We start from the raw sequence: 18,152 nt of genomic DNA, 5'->3' as shown, positions 1-18,152 counted from the left end.
TGATCAAGCTTATGAAGTTTATATAGCAGATGAGTGGCAAAGCACAGAAGCCAGGTCATGGACCTCAGAAGTAGTATTGTTTAATATAATCAGCACAAAGTTGGGAGATGATCTAGCAAATTTAATCACCATTTTTGCCTCCTGCAGATGATGCCGTGGTGTCTTTATGCCCTTTCCCTCCCACTTCCTCCTCCTTTTTCTTCCTTCCTTCCCTTTTTTTTCTTTCTTCCTTCTGCCCTCTTCATGATTTGTCACCAGCTCAGCTGTTCTTACTAATCTCTACAACCATCAGTTGTACCATCAGTATCAAGGTAGCTGCCTCCTTTGACATGCAACTAAGTTCTCTAAAATGTATTGAGTTTTGATAGAGTTTTTCAAATATTAAAAAAAAATTATCTTACGTATTTGACTGCACCGGGTCTTAGTTGTGACTTGGGAACTCTTAGTTGAGGCATGTGGGATCGAATTTCCTGACCAGGGTTGAAACTGAGGCCCCCTGCTTTGGGAGCACCAAGTCTTAGCCACTGGAGCACCAGGGAAGTCCCTTCATGGGAATTATCTGTAAAAGTGGGGGCTTAATGGTACAGAGATTGGTCTTTGGCATCAGATAGACCTGGCTTAAAAGACAGATTTTCCTAATTACTAACTGTATGACTTGGGCCAGTTAACTGACCTCAATGGGCTTCAGTCTCTGCCCTGTAGAGGGGATACAACAAGAGTACCTGTCTCACAGGGTGGCTGTGAGAACCAAATGAGTTAGTTCATTGACAACAATAATCATAGTGTGTGGTTCATATTAAGTTGTTATTAAACTAAAAAATGCTATTCAGTAGGGTAACGCCTAGTTGAAGGCTAATAGGCTTCTGTACTATAGGACATTTCAGTTTCATTTTGCTATTGAATGTTTCCACTTTCCAAAAGGAGTATATATTATGGAGCATTTCTCAAACTCATTTGACAACGTAACCCTCCTGATATGCAGCATGTCCTAGGATAAATGGTGCAAAACCCCACAAAACACCACTCTAAAATTGCAAGCTGTTTTGATTAAAGAAAGAAGGGAAAAGCAAGATAAATCTGTGTAGATAAGATTTATATGGCTTAGAAAGAGACTTTTTTAAGGGTAAGGATCCTTCAGAGTTAGTATCCTAGCACTAATGTTAAATTGGTATCTATAAAAATTATTGTTTAGGTTGGCTTATATCAAAAGCCAGAGGAACACTTATATGTTGTAAGCAAGCTTATTTTATTCCTAACCCTTTTGTAGGGAAATAAAAAAATATCACCAGTCAGAAGAGCAGGGTGATGCCAAAACCCAGCTTTGCCTCCCATGTCAGCTAGGAGGCTGAGAAATCTAGCTCCACATTTTGATGAAAAGAGAACTGGCAAAGTTTTTTGAAGAGACATTGCACTTCAGAGATGAAGCAAATTTCCTTTTCTTAGAGAAATGGGCTGGATTATTATACAGCCCTTTGATTCTCTACTAAGGATATGGAGGAACTTTGATTTTATCTCAAAGTAAATCAGAGCTAGTAGTTTGGTAAAAAATTGGGCCCCACTGTTCAAGAGAAGATTTAAACAATTCTGACAGTGACAGGTCTTCTCCTGGAGCCAGTTAGAATTTTTGATCTCCTGTTTTCCATCTACTTCTAAAGATTCTTTGAATATAGAAATGAGTCTGTCATGGGATGATAGATTAGATTTTTTAAAGTAAATATAGCCTAAAAAGAAGATGATCATTGAAGAGTATATACAATAGGTCCACCTTACACAGTCATCAAATCACATCGACACATTTGTAGTTGTATCATTTGTAGCTCTAAGCTGCCTCTGAAGCCACAACTCCTGACCTCCAAAAATGAGATCCATTATGATAAAGTTTTTAAAAGGAAGTTGCCTATTGTGGCAGAGACAACCTGATGACCAGCAAGGATTCTTGTTCACTATTCATAGCCTACAGGTATGGTGGGAAGTAGTTACTTAGACTGCCATTGCAATTCCCAGCCTGCCGTGTGTCTAGACGGGCCAGGAGATCGGGTTGGCCAGTGGAACGCAGAAGTGATGAGTGCCTCTCCTAACCTGACTCCCCCAAATCCCCAGCACAGTTTCTAATATCTTTCTTCCTCACTTGTTAGCTGGCTATTGATAGGCGGAAGACCCAGACAGACAATGGAGCCTCCATAAGCCTGAGTCTTAACCAGAGTCCCCAGTCCCCCAAACTGATCACTAGGTGAATAAGAATTAGACCTCTGTTGCATTACACAGCTGAGATTTTTAGAGTTTATCTGTTATTGCACCTTAACTAACATACTTAAAGAATTTGAACTTTGTAAGTTTGTATGTGACTTTATCTGAGTTCTGCTTGAGGTGTTATTTCATTAAATTTATCAGCATTTTTTTTTCCTTATTTGCTGGCAGATCTATGGGAAAATGGGCCAGAGTAGTATGCTTCCTGGTTGCCAAGCAACATTCAATATGCTGCCTGCTCATTTAATGAACAACCACTTATTTGCATGTGCTTACTATGCATCAATATATTATCGGCACTGAGGATATAATAAATAACACAACCATGTCCCTGCGTTTAGAGAGCTGACATTTTAGTGGAAGGAGGTAGAGAGGAGGGGAAGAAAGACAATACATATTCAGACCAGGGGTTGTCAGACTTCACCTTTAAAGCGCCAGACAGTAAATACTTTAGGCTTTGTGGGTGAAACAGTCTCTGTAGCAACTACCCATCTCTGTTGTCACAGTGCAGAAGCAGCCATAGCCAATACTGAAACAAATGAGTTTGGCTGTATTCCAAAAAAAAAAAAAACCCCACAACTTTATTTATGGACCCTGAAATTTTAATTTCATGTAATTTTCACATATCATGAAGTATTCATCTTTTGATTTACTTCAACCATTTAAAAATGTAAAAATCATTAGCTCACGGGCTGTAAACAAACAGGCAGTTGGCTGGATTTGGCCTGCAGGCTGAAGTTTACCAACCCCAATAGAGATCAGTAAACCAACAAGAGTATCTCAGAAGGGGGAAGCACTGTGAAAAATTAGGATAATGGGAGTATGCTCGGCGGATGGGGGTCACTTTAGATATTTTGGTCAGGAATGGCCTTTCCAGAGTGACTTCAGCTGGGCCAGACTTGAATGACAAGGAGAGAGATGTACATCAAATCACAGTGATGGTGAATGTCGGGTAAAGAAGCAGACATTCCGGGGTAGCTGTGGAGTTGTGAGCTAGAGAAAGAGGAGCAAGAGTTCAGAGGGCTGCAGTATCTGGGTCTGAAGGCCACAGTAAGGAGTTCTGTTACCTTTTACGTGCGGTGGTGTATTAGTCGCTCAGTCGTGTCTGACTTTGTGGCCTCATGGACTGTAGCCCACCAGGCTCCTCTGTCCATGGAATTCTCCAGGAAAGAATGCTGGAGTGGGTTACTATGCCCTTCTCCAGGGGACCTTTCTAACCCAGGGACTGAACCTGGGTCTCCTGCATTGCAGGCAGCAGATTCTTTACTATCTGAGCCACCAGGGAAGCCCCTGCAGTAGGAAGCCAGTCAATGGCTTTAAGCGGAGAAGCAATATAACCTGATATATATTTGACGATGATCAGCTCTTGTGTTGAAAAACAGCCTTCTAGAGGGACAAGAACCTGGCCAGCAGGACTAGTGACCAGTAGGGAGGCTCCTGTGTGAGTCTAGGCAGGTGTAGAAGGTGGCTTGAGCTCTGGAGTCAGCAGTGGAAATGGAGAGAAGTGGGTGGATAGAATAGAACAGGACTCAGTATGTCTAAGGAGCTTCCCTGGTGGTAAAGGTCGCAAAGAGTCAGACACGACTTAGTGACTAAACCACCACCAGTATGTCTAAAGTTGGGTAGCAAAGATTTCAGGAAAAAACTTCCAAAGGATGTCTGGACTTGAGGGCTGTGAATGCTTCAGGACTTTTAATTACTTTTGACATAGGGAGGACTTTGTGTCACTTTCTTTGCTACCTGGTCCTTCCTTTCCAGTTACACTTGGGTCATAACTGGGAATGAAAAATTTGAGACAGGGCAAGGGTGACTGAATTCAAGTTGAGACTTGTCCTTTTTAAGTCAAAACATAGCTACAGGACCAATGGTGATGAGAAAAGATGGTTACATCATTAATGCTGGTCCCTTGATGAAAGACCTTCAAGAATGTCCCTGCACTCCTCTCTTGACAGCCACTCTAAGAATTTGTGATCCTACTTGAATTTGACAAGGCATTTTATTTGAATAGAGATCCCTATTTGAATCAGTACCCCACGGCGAAGTGGAATCTCTGAATGGCATTTCAGAAGGCTCTAGATTTACTGGAGCCACTGCACATTCTGGCATTTGAAGCTCCGAAGTGTGGGATAAACGTATGCCCAGAGACCACACACATTTCAGTAGGATGTCAAATTGGACCCAGACACCTAGAGTGTGTGTTGGCAGATCAGTGGCCAGGATACGTGCCTAAAGATCAGGAGAGAGTCCCCAAGACTCCCAGTTAAACAGCAGCAGTCCCTTTTTATTACATACGTCAGGTAAGGCCACACACTGTTCACTGAAACCAGCACAACAAGGTTACCCGTGAATCTGAGAAATTACTTTGTTAGGAGGCTGATTGAGTAAAAGACCTGAAGCCACAGATGTGGTGGAATTGATTTTCTGAAAGTCAGATTCCCTGTAACCAAAGGCTGCCTAAACCCACATTCAAAGAAAGGATTTAGTCATTGGGAAGGAAGTTGAAAAACAGCCCCGAGACCTGAAAAATAAAGCACAACTATTGCTCGTGGATTTTAAAGTTACTCTGTTATTTCGGTTTGCTGATTTATCCATTCTATGGGCTTGCACAGCCTGACTCACTCATAGTCAAGGCTGATATAAAAATCCTTGTGGCCCAAAGAAGGCAGTTGAAACAAACAAACAAAATGTGGGTTGAATACCCAATCCATGCCAGGGGCTGCTTTGGGGACCCCTTCACACAGGCAAGGGGGTAGCAGACATTGTTTCACTCAATGTTGGTGGAAGTCCTGTGAGATAAAGGGCATTATTCCCCATTTGGAGGTGATGTCACTGGGGCTCTAGGAGGCTCAGTTGTTCAAGGTCATGTGTGTAGTAGAGAGTGAGGCAGAGATTTAATTCCTGTGTGTCTGTTTTCAGTGACCCCGCTTGTAGCCATTCTGCCAGTGTTTCTCACCACACCACCCAGAGCACCGTGAAGCCCACAGGCTGGGCGTAGAGAACATGAGCATCACTCTCCAGTAGAGCCTGCAGTAACGATGGGCGTGATCCACAGCCGTGCTGTCTGGTGTGGCAGCCTCTAGCCACCTGTGGCTATTGAGCACTTAAGTGTGGCTAGTGCAACTGCGGGACTTGTCAATTTTCATTATTTAGAATTAAAATGAAATAGCCAACCATGGCTAGTGGCAACTGTATTTGACAGCACAGGCATAGCGAGAATCAAGTTTGAGAGACTAAGACCTACTCTGCAATGTGCCAGGTCCAGCCCTCAGAACTTCTGCGTCCTTAGATCATTCAGTCCCTGCTTAAGGCACAAAGAACCTGATTTACTTGTCCAGGGTCACAGGCTGGTAAGTGGTGACGCCAGGATGGAATCCCAGGATTCTGGCGCTAATGCTCTGACACTCTACCAGCTTCATACTGTGCATGCACAGCCTCTTACTTACCCCACTGTGCCACCCCAAGGAACTAGGGATGTGGTGAAGGCCAGGGACAGTAAAGTAGAGGTGGCCATGAGGCATAACAAGGAAGCCCAGGAAAGGCTTTCCTGGGGAGCAACATTTACCCTGACTCCTGAAGTCAGGCTAGAATTGGGGGATGGGATAGAAGAGTCCCAGCCAGAGGGAATGCATTTGGAGGCTGGGGGGTGAGAAAGAACATGATATCTTCCTGGAAGTGAACGTTGGTTGGAATGACTGGAGTGGAAAGACAAAGAAAGTGAGTGTCAAGGATCAAGGTCAGAGAAATTGGCCAAGGCCAGAATGCAGAGTCTGGTAGAATTCTGAATGTTTTCTCCAAGAATTTGAACGTTGTTCTAAAATGTTTAGTAAGTGTGTGTGTGTGTGTGTGTGTGTGTGTGTGTGTGTGTGTGTATATATATATATATATAAGAATAGATGCTTTTGAACTGTGGTGTTGGAGAAGACTCTTGAGAATCCCTTGGACTGCAAGGAGATCCAACCAGTCCATTCTGAAGGAGATCAGCCCTGGGATTTCTTTGGAAGGAATGATGCTAAAGCTGAAACTCCAGTACTTTGGCCACCTCATGCGAAGAGTTGACTCATTGGAAAAGACTCTGATGCTGGGAGGGATTGGGGGCAGAAGAAGAAGGGGACAACAGAGGATGAGATGGCTGGATGGCATTACTGATTCGATGGATGTGAGTCTGGGTGAACTCTGGGAGTTGGTGATGGACAGGGAGGCCTGGCGTGCTGCAATTCACGGGGTCGCAAAGAGTTGGACACGACTGAGCGACTGAACTGAACTGATATATACATACATATATATATATATATATATATATATAGAGAGAGAGAGAGAGAGAGAGAGAGAGATACAGAGAGAGAGAGAGAGAGAGAGAGAGAGAGAGAGAGAGAATACTACCAAGTGTGGATTAGGGAAATATGGTTAACTTCCTCAATAAACCATCATTCTCAAGTTCTTACTTGAAACCCCTCAGGAACAGTAGTGACATTTTATACACATCTATTACTTCATTTTTTACAAATATTTTCCCATCCCTTGGATCTTTACAAGCACCCTAAGGCAAAGGTAGAGATTTTTTTTAATCTCCATTTTGCAGTGAATCAATTCTCAGAGGAACAACTGACTTGCCCAAAATCCTAGCTGGCTCACAGCAGAGCCCAGATTAGAATCCTCACTGCCTGCTTCTCTTCTAAGAGATCAAGTCCAGAACATTGGGTTCCCCAGGCCCTCAGCTCCGGCCTGAGCCTCTGTTCAGCCCTCTCCTCCCTGTGTAATGGAAGCAAAGGGAGCTTTACCTTTCGGATGCCATCATGCTTCATTTCAATCACGTGGAGGGTGTAGTTGGTCCGCCGTCCTTTCTCATTAAATTGCACATTTCCTGTCAAGCCTTCAAACCGCACCTGCAAGAAAAAGCCAGGTGATGACCAGTGAACTCTGAAGTTGCGCTTCATGTTTGTTCATTTGCTGGCTTTTCCTGCTGAACCGAAAGCCCAGAACCTGAGAAAGTTACATGGGATGAGGTCTTAGAGTAGCAGCAATCCTAAACACCTCTCTACTCCGTGGCCTGGAGCAGGCATAACTGTTGGAGAACAGTTATCCTACTAAAATGAAATTCTTCCTGAAAACTGCTTCACCCGTTGCTTTTGGCCAACAGTAAGAGTGGATCGAAGTCAATCTTCATAGGAAATCTTTGTGTCATCCTCAGTCCCATACCCCTATCAGGACCACCCCATGAGAATCACCGCTCCTCAGACACACACCTTCAGATGCGGAAACTGAAGCAGGCCCATGAAGGAAGAGACTGCTGTGCCCTCCCTGGTGAGGCAGGGGAAGACCTAGGACTGGGAGCCAGCCTTGTGATGCTTTGGGCCATGCCTCAGTGTTGCTTTGTAATCCCTTGTGAGGCCAGGGAATAAAATACCTGGGAACCTGAATACCTAGAATTGGGTGACCTGGGTTTTACCCCAGTTTTCCTCTGAACAGCCAAGTGATTGGCTGATCGCCTCTCCAAGACTCTAGTTTCCAAAATTCCTGCTCTATCCACCTTACATGACACAGCAAATGTGAAAGTGTTATGCAAACTTTAAAGCATCTGAGGAAACCCTTTATGGTAAGACCAGATCATGTAGGACTTTACATAGGTCTTAGCTGTTGAATCAACATGTATATAGGAAGCCCCCAAATATGCCTCATAGGATTTCTTCTCCACAAATGAGTCAGATTAAACTTTCATGGCTTCCTATCTTCAGGCTCATTTTAAAGGGTGAGCAGTCAGCATGGAGCATCCAGGATCTTTGGGACCAAGCCTGCTGCTCTAGAGGTGACCAATAAAATTGGTCCACCCTCAAACTGGGGATGAGTCTAGCTGCGTGTCATCAGCTCAGGTACTAGAAATCACATTCTCCAACCATAATCTATCACGTTTCCTCAGATTTGTCTGGCCTAAGGCCAGTGAGATGAGTCTGTACCTGTAACCAATAAGTCTGTACCTGTAACCAATATGAACCTTGCCCTCTCAGTTCAGTTCAATTCAGTTCAGTCGCTCAGTCATGTCCGACTCTTTGCGACCCCATGAATCGCAGCACGCCAGGCCTCCCTGTCCATCACCAACTCCCGGAGTTCACTCAGACTCATGTCCATCGAGTCAGTGATGCCATCCAGCCATCTCATCCTCTGTCGTCCCCTCCTCCTCCTGCCCCCAATCCCTCCCAGCATCAGAGTCTTTTCCAATGAGTCAACTCTTCGCATGAGGTGGCCAAAGTACTGGAGTTTCAGCTTTAGCATCATTCCTTCCAAAGAAATCCCAGGGCTGATCTCCTTCAGAATGGACTGGTTGGATCTCCTTGCAGTCCAAGGGACTCTCAAGAGTCTTCTCCAACACCACAGTTCAAAAGCATCAATTCTTCAGCGCTCACAATTCTTCACAGTCCAACTCTCACATCCATACATGACCACAGGAAAAACCATAGCCTTGACTAGACGGACCTTTGTTGGCAAAGTAATGTCTCTAACCTAGCATTATTTATTTCCCCCCTCTTCAAATAGGCTTCAAAGGAAGCCTTGAAGGGTGTCACCATTTTCTGACAGTGAATGACCAACCCCTCTGCCTCTGGAAGATACAAGAATAGCTGGGGTGTGTGTATGTATTTAAGATGGGGTGTGTGGGAGGGTGAGGGAAGGAAGGAAGGAAAGAAAGAAAGGAAGGAAGAAAGAAAAGTGTGTCTCTTCTCAGGCTGACCTTCCCATCACCTCCTGGTTTGAAGTCTCAGTAGGGAGGTCACAACAGGCCTAGAGCACTGAACAAATTATGCAGTACATTCTTCACTCTCTGAGATGAAATCTGGAGAAATTCTCACTCTGGAAAATCTGGGCTACTTTTGCTTTTCAAAGGGAAAGCAAAGCACCGATCCTGCTACAAGGAATGAGACGGGAGCAGTTTTAACCCATCAGCAGCTTCACCTTCCCTCCTTGGTCCTCTCTGGCCCATCTTGAGCTTCCCATTCATTGCTATGTGCCAGCTCGTGTGACTCATTTGGAAAAATAGACTGGAACAGATGTGCAGATGATTTGCAGGAACAGAAATGTGTCATTAATGATTCAAAGAGGCATCTATTTTTGGCACCAGTGTCAAGTGTCATACTAATTATCATTATGTCATAATTCATATGCTAATTGCCTAATGCCTCTATGACTCAGTTTCCTCATTTGTTTAATAGGACCAATTAGGGTTAATTATGTCTTAAGGTTGGTTTAAGGATGAAATTAGATATTTTTTGATCAATGCTTGCCCCATGGCAAGTATTCAACAAAGGCTAACTCTTATTTTTATTGTTACTAATAATGTTATTAATATTACCACCATTTTCCAAGTGTTTATGAAACACTTGGCACATATTACTTTATCTTCATTCAGAGGAACCCCTGAGATAGGTTGGTTAGAGAGAGATTAGGATCTTCACTTTCTTTTTTTTTTTAATATTTATTTTATTTATTTGGCTATGTCAGGTCTTAGTTGCAGCATGTGGGGTCTAGTTCCCTGTCCAGGAATCAAACCTGGGCCCCCTGCACTGGGAGCACGGAGTCCCAGCCACTGGACCATCAGGGAAGTCCCATCACTTTCATGGCAGAAACCCAGACTCTGGATAGCAAAGTGATTTGCTCATGACTTAGGACTTACAAGTGTCCGAGGCAGGTCTGAAATCCAGAGCTTCTGACATATTCTGGTTTCGTCACTTCATATACCAAGTGGCCTCTCAAATGGAGGCCCACGCTACTGTCCTTGGCTCTGAGAGGTGACACAGAAATGTGTAAAGTCGTGTGTTCTCCAGGCATTCCGCTGCCACCCTCTATTCTAGCTGGGCCTTCCCCAGGCCACGCTCTAATTCCTCTGTACAAGTCACTAGGCCTATCTGTTTCCTAGTTTCCTCTTCAAAGGACTGAAGTGTTTAGCATATTGTCTGGGACATAAATGTTCAATGTATGGTGTGTGTGATTTCAGTGGTGGTGATGCTGAAGATAATGATGATCACTACTATTACTACTGCTGTGCTGTGTTCAGTGGGTACGAAGTATGGACAATAAGATTTAACATGGGCGTGATAAGTTGTGACCTCACAGCAGGGGATCCTTTCAGCAGAAATGAGGGTCTTGTCGCTGTCATTTATACATGCCTTTCTCAGTTTCCCAAAAAAATAATCAGCAGCAGCAAAGTTCTGTGACCTGAGGGCCTCTTACATTGCCACACCGTTTCACAGGATGCTGCTTATGTGATGTTCCCAGAAACCCAGTGAGTGGCAAAAGCAGAGCTTATTTTGCTGATTGTACAGGTAGGATTATTGAGACTCAGAGCTGTGGCACCTGTGTTCAGGATTCACAGCAAGTCAGGAGAGGCCTGGCGAGCTGAAGGCTCTTTACTGTCTAGTTATAGAAGCCAGGATGTACACACCCTGAGATAAATTAAATTGTGGGAAAGAATATGTCCCAGAACTACTGTTCCATGATGGCAGAGCAAGGGGGGAGGTCAGGAGACTAGATTAGCCCCAAACCATTTATGAGGACAGTCTGGACTCTTAGAGAAATAAGCTTCTCAGAAACATATGCTTTGGCCACATCTGGAAACTGCCATCCTATCCATCAGTACTGAGCCTCTGAGCCCCCGTTCCCTCCCACCCCCACGCTGGGGTGACAGGAGTCAGGCCAAGGGAGACCTGGAGTCTCCCTGAGTTCCTGCCATTTGGACCTCCTATCACTATCCTGGCACCTGCTGACTCCCTCCATGAAAGATGGGGATTTAACGTTGGATTTCCAGTCATTTGTATTGGGTGCCAGCTCAGTGTTTGCCATCCATGAGATGCTGAAGCATACTTGTTCTTTCTTGCTGGTGCTGGGAGAGTGCTTGTTGGCATTTTTACTACTTGAGCCGTTAGCCCTGACGACTGACTCCTGCACCTCCAGCCCTGGGGGTGGGGGCAGTGGAGATACCCTGGTCTGGGGCTTCTAAAGCCTCTTTGTGGCTGCCTTGAGGCAGGTCTGTTCTCTTGGCTTCTCCTCCTGAATGCCCACTAGGGAAGCCGGAGCCTGTGGACCAGGGTGCTGGTTATTCTAGTGGGGCAAGCAAGTCTCAGGACCCCTCTGAGCTTCCACTTTCCCACCTGATCAATGGGAAGAATAATCCTGGCTTTAGCTATCTCAGGCAGTTGCCCTGAGCATCAAAGAAACTTATATATTATCCTTTAAAAAATTTCATTTTGAGCCTTGTCACAAGCCAGAAAGGGAGGCAGTGTTATGAGGATTATACTCATTTAAGAGATGAGGAAATTAATGCCAGAAAAGTTGAGCAATTAATCCAGGATCCTCCAGATAGTGCTTGGTGGAGGCATGGTGAGAGCCCCGCTCTTGTCCTCCTAACGTACTAATAGCCAAGCACAATGGCCCGAAGTCCTCCTTGTACCCTCGCTGTAGACTCCTGCTGGTACCCTTTACATCCTCACCCAGACCCTCCAAAACCCAAATCACTCTTTGTTTAAAGTCATCCTTCCTTTATGGCATGCATGACCATCCATCTCAGTTTGCCTGGGATCGATCCAGTCTACATCTCTTGTTCTGGGATAATTGGTAAATAGCTCTCCCTTTCATTCCCCAGTGTTCCAGGTTGGATGATAAATTATATGGTCATCCTATTTAAAGCCCCAGACACATGCCTACAGATAGTCTGGTAATGTCCACAGTCCTCAGTCGTAGCATTCTTTTCTGACCATCCAGAGCATCAACAGCCTGGCTACGTATGTGATTTAGCTTCGAATCCACAACTTTATGGCTATTATTTCTTAGGAGCTTATCTTTCCTTCAACACTGGGTCTTCAGTTTGAGTTGCAGGACTGTGTCTTATACTTATTCCCCTCCCCCCGCCCCGACCTCATCTAGCGAAGTGCCCTGTTAATCTTCACTTTGATGTGTGTGATCATTGGCTGACAGACTGCAAACACAAACGCTAAGAGGGCTGATCATTATTTAGGGCAGGTGTTCTTCAACTTCACTTCAACTTCTTAGCTTGGCTTCTGGAAGTGTCTGTGGTTTCCCCTGACTCATGGTCATGCAAAAATATATGTGTGTGTGTGTGTGTGCATTTTTCTGGGGAGAAGGTACAAAGCTTTTTTGTCCTGTCATATCCTCAAAGGGCCGATGACCTAAATGCTAAAAGCCTGACTTGGGGAATTCACTCTTTTCTGCCAGCCAGAAGCCAACTTATAGGTACCCTAATGCTTCCTCTTTCCTGGAGCGTTGAGGAGTTCCAGGATTGTGGGATCATTAATATTCTGAGTGGCTCCTTGGATGTCAGGCAGGGTGAGGAGATGGGGGCAGGCAGGCGGCTGAATTATCTTCACTCTGCTCCTGGGAAAACTGTAGTGGGGTGAGGGGGAGCTGAGGCCCTTGGATATTACCCAAGGCCATGTGCTGTAGCTGGCTGGGCCAGAACTCATTCTCATCTGCTGGGCTGGGTCTTCGAGGCTTCAGAGCAGAGCAGTTAAGGGTACAGTGAGGTAGCAAGGAGATGTGGGGTGGAATCCCACTTTTACCACTAATTAGTTGTATAATCTGGGGGAATTCTTGAACATCTGTGTAGCTCAGTGTGTATATTTATAAAGCACAGTTAATAAAACCAGCTACCTCGGAGGGTTATATTATAGGGGATTCAGTGAGATCAGTCATGTAAAATATGTTCAGAAGCTTGTGCATAGTGAGCCCTGGCCATGTCATAGCTGGTATGACCCTCAGTTTTAGAATAATGTGCTTATTCCTCCTGGTCTAACTCACAGACTTTCCAGCTTGACCACAAGCTAACCCTCAGATACCTCCCGACTTGTGACCTGGAGGTCCAAGGTCAGGGTAGAAGTGATTTGAGATCCCAAGTTGGGGTCCAAAGACTGACTGGCATTGGGATTTACCAAGTCTACTGTGGGCACACAGATTCTCCCTAGTGGCATGGCTATTTAAAGAGATGGGTCTAGAGGATGAAATGGCTAGACAGCAGCCATGACTGTGTGTGGGAGGCCCTGAGGCTCAGTACGTACAAGCAAAGGTCCCTGGGGCCACAGGGCAGGCTAGGGGCAGGAGGAGGACCCCAGTTCAGGGTCTGTTACAGTCTCGGCTGCTAAGCTGATCCTGGGGGAGTTCCTGCTCACTCTGGGTCAGCTGCTTCATCTCTAATGTAAGAAAAAGTGGGAGTCGTCATTTCTCAGGTCTCTTTCTGCCATACATTTTTGTGATTTGAAGTGATAAACAAATATTTGATTCAGTTTGAACAGCTGATCTTCGGATCAGAATGTTGATTATATTTTGTTTCTGTTTTTGCGGCTAGTTCTCCTCACCCTACCTCTAGCCACAATAGAGACTAAAGAGAGTTTCTTGAGGACAGGCCTTGCCTTCTCTAATTGTCCCCAGAGCATAGGGCAGAGCATACAGTAGGCTCGCAGGAACAAGCTGACTGGCACACGCATGTCTTGATTCAAGATGGTATAGAGCATGGTTCTCATCTTTTCTGGCACCAGGGACCGGTTTTGTGGAAGACAATTTTTCCATGACCAGGGTAGTGGCCCCTGCCATGGCTTCAGGATGATTCAAATGCATTACATTTATTTTGTACTTATTTCTATTGTTATTAATATTACACCAGCTCCACCTCAGATCACCAGGCATTAGATCCTAGAATTTGGGGACCCCTGGTATAGAGGAGATCATTATTATTTTGATGAAAGCAACTGCCTCCTCTCAACCCCACTGAAGACAGAAACAGAAGACTGAGCATGTTACAACCAGAAAGACATGGGTTAGAGTGTAAGGAAAATTAATTAGATGCTTAGAATTCGTAAGCCAGGTGAGAACTGAGAGTGGTCTCTCTGACTGCCTCATTGTCATGGGTGAGGAAAGAGAAGGGTGTGGGGGATCTGAATTAGTATTTCAAGGTCACCCAGAAACTCAAGGGCCTGGCTGGTCTTGGACCTCAGGTCTCCTGAGTAAGAGTCCTTTCTGCCACTCACATTGTCTCCAGGCTTCATCACTGTCATGGTGATGTCAGCGTATCCTTCCAGGGACATCCTTAAGATGAGAGAGGCAAGGGAGCTGGAAGGGCTGGGAAGCTGAGGGCAAGTCCCTGGGACCTTCTGAAACCAGCTTCACATTGCAAACAGAAGCTGTCTCGACTGTGGAGCCTGGAAGAGCATTTTAAATAAGCCAGAAGGCAGGCACCACACCTTTGGCAATCATTCTGAAGCTGCTGGCTTTCCGGCTCTTGCTGCCTAGGGATTCGGGGCCACCCTGCACAGTGACGGGGGGTGGGGCAGAAAGGGCTGTGGGTGGAACCGTTTGCATCTAGCCACAGGGCAGTTGCTTTGCTTCATTCCAAAGGACAGAAGTCTGTGTTCTCCTCCACGTGCAGGCGCTTCAGCTGAGCTAAAGAACAACTGATGATATTGCCGTCTTGTGTGTTTCTCCAGGTTGTAAATCGCTAGAGCTGTGCATGTGGCTGGAAAACAGGTGGTAACAGTTGTGTGTTTTCCTCTACATTTCTCCCTCATTCAGAAATGCTCCCCTCTGGGAGAGAGCATGTCCTGAGAGTCATTTGCACCAGAACATTTTGCTGTTGCCAGCTCGCCACTGTGTCTGATACTTGGACATTCCTGTGAAGTGAGCCCTGCCCTCTGTGCCCAGTCCCCTTTGGAAATACGGTCTCTCTCAGGAGGCATCAGAGGCATCATATACTGTGGTATGTGTCAGGACTTGGAGAACTAGTCTGTGCTTCAGGTGCTTCTAGAAACTTCTAGAGATTTCTAGGAGTTCAGAGAATCATAAAGCTGGGCAAGTCCCCAGAACCTTCTAAAACAGGAATGTCAAACACATGGCTCACGTGTATCTGTCTCATCCTGCTTCCACAGCAGACATATCACTGAGTGCTTATATTCCTCCCTGTTGAATCTGGATTCCACCTCAGAATCCTCTGCAGAGTCAGTTGATAGGAGGATCCTGACCATTTTATATCCCTGTTGTTTGCCCATTCGTAAGTGCAAACAAAATTGATGAGTGCAATGCTGAGAAGCAAGAAAATAGAATCAGAAGTGTCGAGAAACATTTTCAGGGTCCCATCCTGACATGTGCACAGAGAGCAAAGATAATGAAGAAATCTAGAAAATCAGGGCAAGAGAGCAGAGTCTCTGAGAGCCTGCAAAAATGGTTCAGTTTCATCCTTGTGTATCTCAAGTCCCCTTTCAAATACAGCATCACTGGCTTCCCCTTCTTAGCATAATCCCTAAGCATAAAATAGAGCTCTTGTGCTGTCAGGAATGACTGGTCCATACTATTACGTTTTTTCATTTTGTTCTTCAAATTTCTACATGACCTTTCCTATGTCAGAGCCACAAACAATGCAGTGGTGGTCCAAGCTTCGGGTGTGCTCCACCTTTTTTTTTTCAATAGCTATATCCTGCCTGACACTGATGCTTAAATCCCCTGCGAGGCTCCCATAGGGTGGGGCCACCGTTGTTGCCAGCCTCACCTGCTGCAGAGCTCTCTGGATGTCGATGCCCTGGCCCCAGGGCACAGCTGGGTTAGCCAGGCAGTCCCCAGCATTCCCCCGGCGGGAGATATCAATTCTCTGCCTCCGCAGGCTCTGGAAAGCCTCAGCCATCACCTTCACCCCATCGTAGGTGAGCGCAGAGGTGTACTGGTGGGAGGAACAGAGACAGTTGGGTGTCAGAGAGAGAGCTGGTAGGGAGGCTGGTGGGAGCTGTATCTGGGAAGGAGCCTCCTGGTGATGAGGATGCCTGCAGTGAGCCAGGGATGGGGGGTATGGTGGGGACGGGGAGCCACTGTAAGCCACGAAGCACCTGCTGCTCCACCTCCCTAGCCAATATTGCCCTCCTGAACTCCCGAGTTCAGTAGTATTGCTGGTTGTGAGGTTCAAAGAGAATTCTAGAATTTTCTATCCAATCCACGTTAAAATGTTGGTTCATCTGGGGGAAGAGGCATAGCTTGAATACAAAACATCTAAATTAAATACAACTCATCTGTATCTGTCTGATACAGTCCATGAAAACAACTTGGTTTTCTCTCTGTCACCAACTGGGAGCCAAGAAGAACAGTTTACTCCACCATCCCTGGTGACAGTAAAAGAAAGAAAAAGAATAATCTGAGAAGGGTAAGCTCTTAATTATTTCTGCATGCAGCTCACTCAAGTGGCAAGTTTATATTCCACAAAATTTCCTCTTGTGCTTCCTCATGCTAAGCCTCAATTTTATCCCCCTCTTATCTAAGAAGGTACTAAAATGTTGAAACAAAAGCAAGATAACAATCCAGAACAACATTTTCCAGCACTAGCAATCATATCTATTCTCATCAATTTGTCTCTGATGTCTAGCATGTTCTCTGGTACATCCTAAGTTCACAGTGCAGTCTTGTAGAATAAATGTATAGGTATTTTTCTAGCTTTTAATTTTGTTCCTTTTGCTTTTGGGGCTTCCCTGGTGCCACAGTGGTAAACAATCTACCTGCCAAGCAGGAGACATGGCTTCAATCCCTGCGTTGGGAAGATCCACTAGAGAAGGAAATGGCAATCCACTCAAGTTTTCTTGTCTAGGAAATCCCATGGTCAGAAAGAGTCTAGTAGGCTATAGTTCATGGGGTTGTAAAGAACTGGACATGAGTTTGGACACACAAACACTTCCTTTTTAAAGTAAAGACATTACATTTGGTATCTTTATAATCATTTCCAATCTTTTGGAAATTGAGTGGGATAGTCACATGTTAATAATAGCTGTGAAAAGAAGAGAAGTGAATAGGAAAGGAGGAAAGGAAAGATACACCTATTTGAATGCAGAGTTCCAAAGAATAGCAAGGAGAGATAAGAAAGCCCTTCTTAGCGATCAATGCAAAGAAATAGAGGAAACTGATAGAATGGGAAAGACTAGAGATCTCTTCAAGAAATTTAGAGATACCAAGGGAACATTTCATGCAAAGATGGGCTCAATAAAGGACAGAAATGGTATGGACCTAACAGAAGCAGAAGATATTAAGAAAAGGTGGCAAAAATACACAGAAGAACTGTACAAAAAAGATCTTCACGACCCAGTTAATTACTATGGTGTGATCACTCCCCTAGAGCCAGACATCCTGGAATGTGAAGTCAAGTGGACCTTAGGAAGCGTCACTACAAACAAAGCTAGTGGAGGTGATCAAATTCCAGTTGAACTATTTCAAATCCTAAAAGATGATGCTGTTAAAGTGCTACACTCAATATGCCAGCAAATTTGGAAAATTCAGCAGTGGCCACAGGACTGGAAAAGGTCAGTTTTCATTCCAATCCCAAAGAAAGGAAATGCCAAAGAATTCTCAAACTACCACACAACTGCACTCATCTCACATGCTAGTAAAGTAATGCTCAAAATTCTCTAAGCCAGGCTTCAGCAATACATGAACCATGAACTTCCAGAGTTCAAGCTGGTTTTAGAAAAGACAAAGGAACCAGAGATCAAGTTGCCAACATCCGCTGGATCATCAAAAAAGCAAGAGAGTTCCAGAAAAACATCTATTTCTTCTTTATTGACTATGCCAAAGCCTTTGACTGTGTGGATCACAATAAACTGTGGAAAATTTTGAAAGAGGTGGGAATACCAGACCACCTGATCTGCCTCTTGAGAAATTTGTATGCAGGTCAGGAAGCATCAGTTAGAACTGGACATGGAACAACAGACTGGTTCCAAATAGGAAAAGGAGTTCGTCAAGGCTGTATATTGTCACCCTGCTTATTTAACTTATATGCAGAGTACATCATGAGAAACGCTGGGCTGGAGGAAGCACAAGCTAGAATCAAGATTGCCGGGAGAAATATCAATAACCTCAGATATGCAGATGACACCACCCTTATGGCAGAA

At 44.9% G+C, this 18,152-nt stretch overlaps 1 protein-coding gene across 4 annotated transcripts in view; it reads right to left on the bottom strand.

Annotated features, from left to right (window-relative positions):
* GRIA1 (glutamate ionotropic receptor AMPA type subunit 1) overlaps window positions 1-18,152 on the bottom strand; it is a 348,888-nt gene that overhangs the window by 102,348 nt on the left and 228,388 nt on the right. For all 4 annotated transcript variants that reach the window (XM_059888222.1, XM_059888223.1, XM_002689318.7 and 1 more), the window contains 2 exon segments: window positions 15,779-15,946; window positions 7,026-7,130 (listed from right to left, as the gene is read on the bottom strand). In XM_059888222.1, the coding sequence (XP_059744205.1) occupies window positions 7,026-7,130; window positions 15,779-15,946 (273 nt within the window).

This window comes from Bos taurus, chromosome 7, assembly GCF_002263795.3.
Source record: "Bos taurus isolate L1 Dominette 01449 registration number 42190680 breed Hereford chromosome 7, ARS-UCD2.0, whole genome shotgun sequence".
Taxonomy (NCBI): Eukaryota; Metazoa; Chordata; class Mammalia; order Artiodactyla; family Bovidae; genus Bos; species Bos taurus.
The sequence above is the reverse complement of the archived record's forward strand: the minus strand, read 5'-3'. Positions and strand labels throughout refer to the sequence as shown.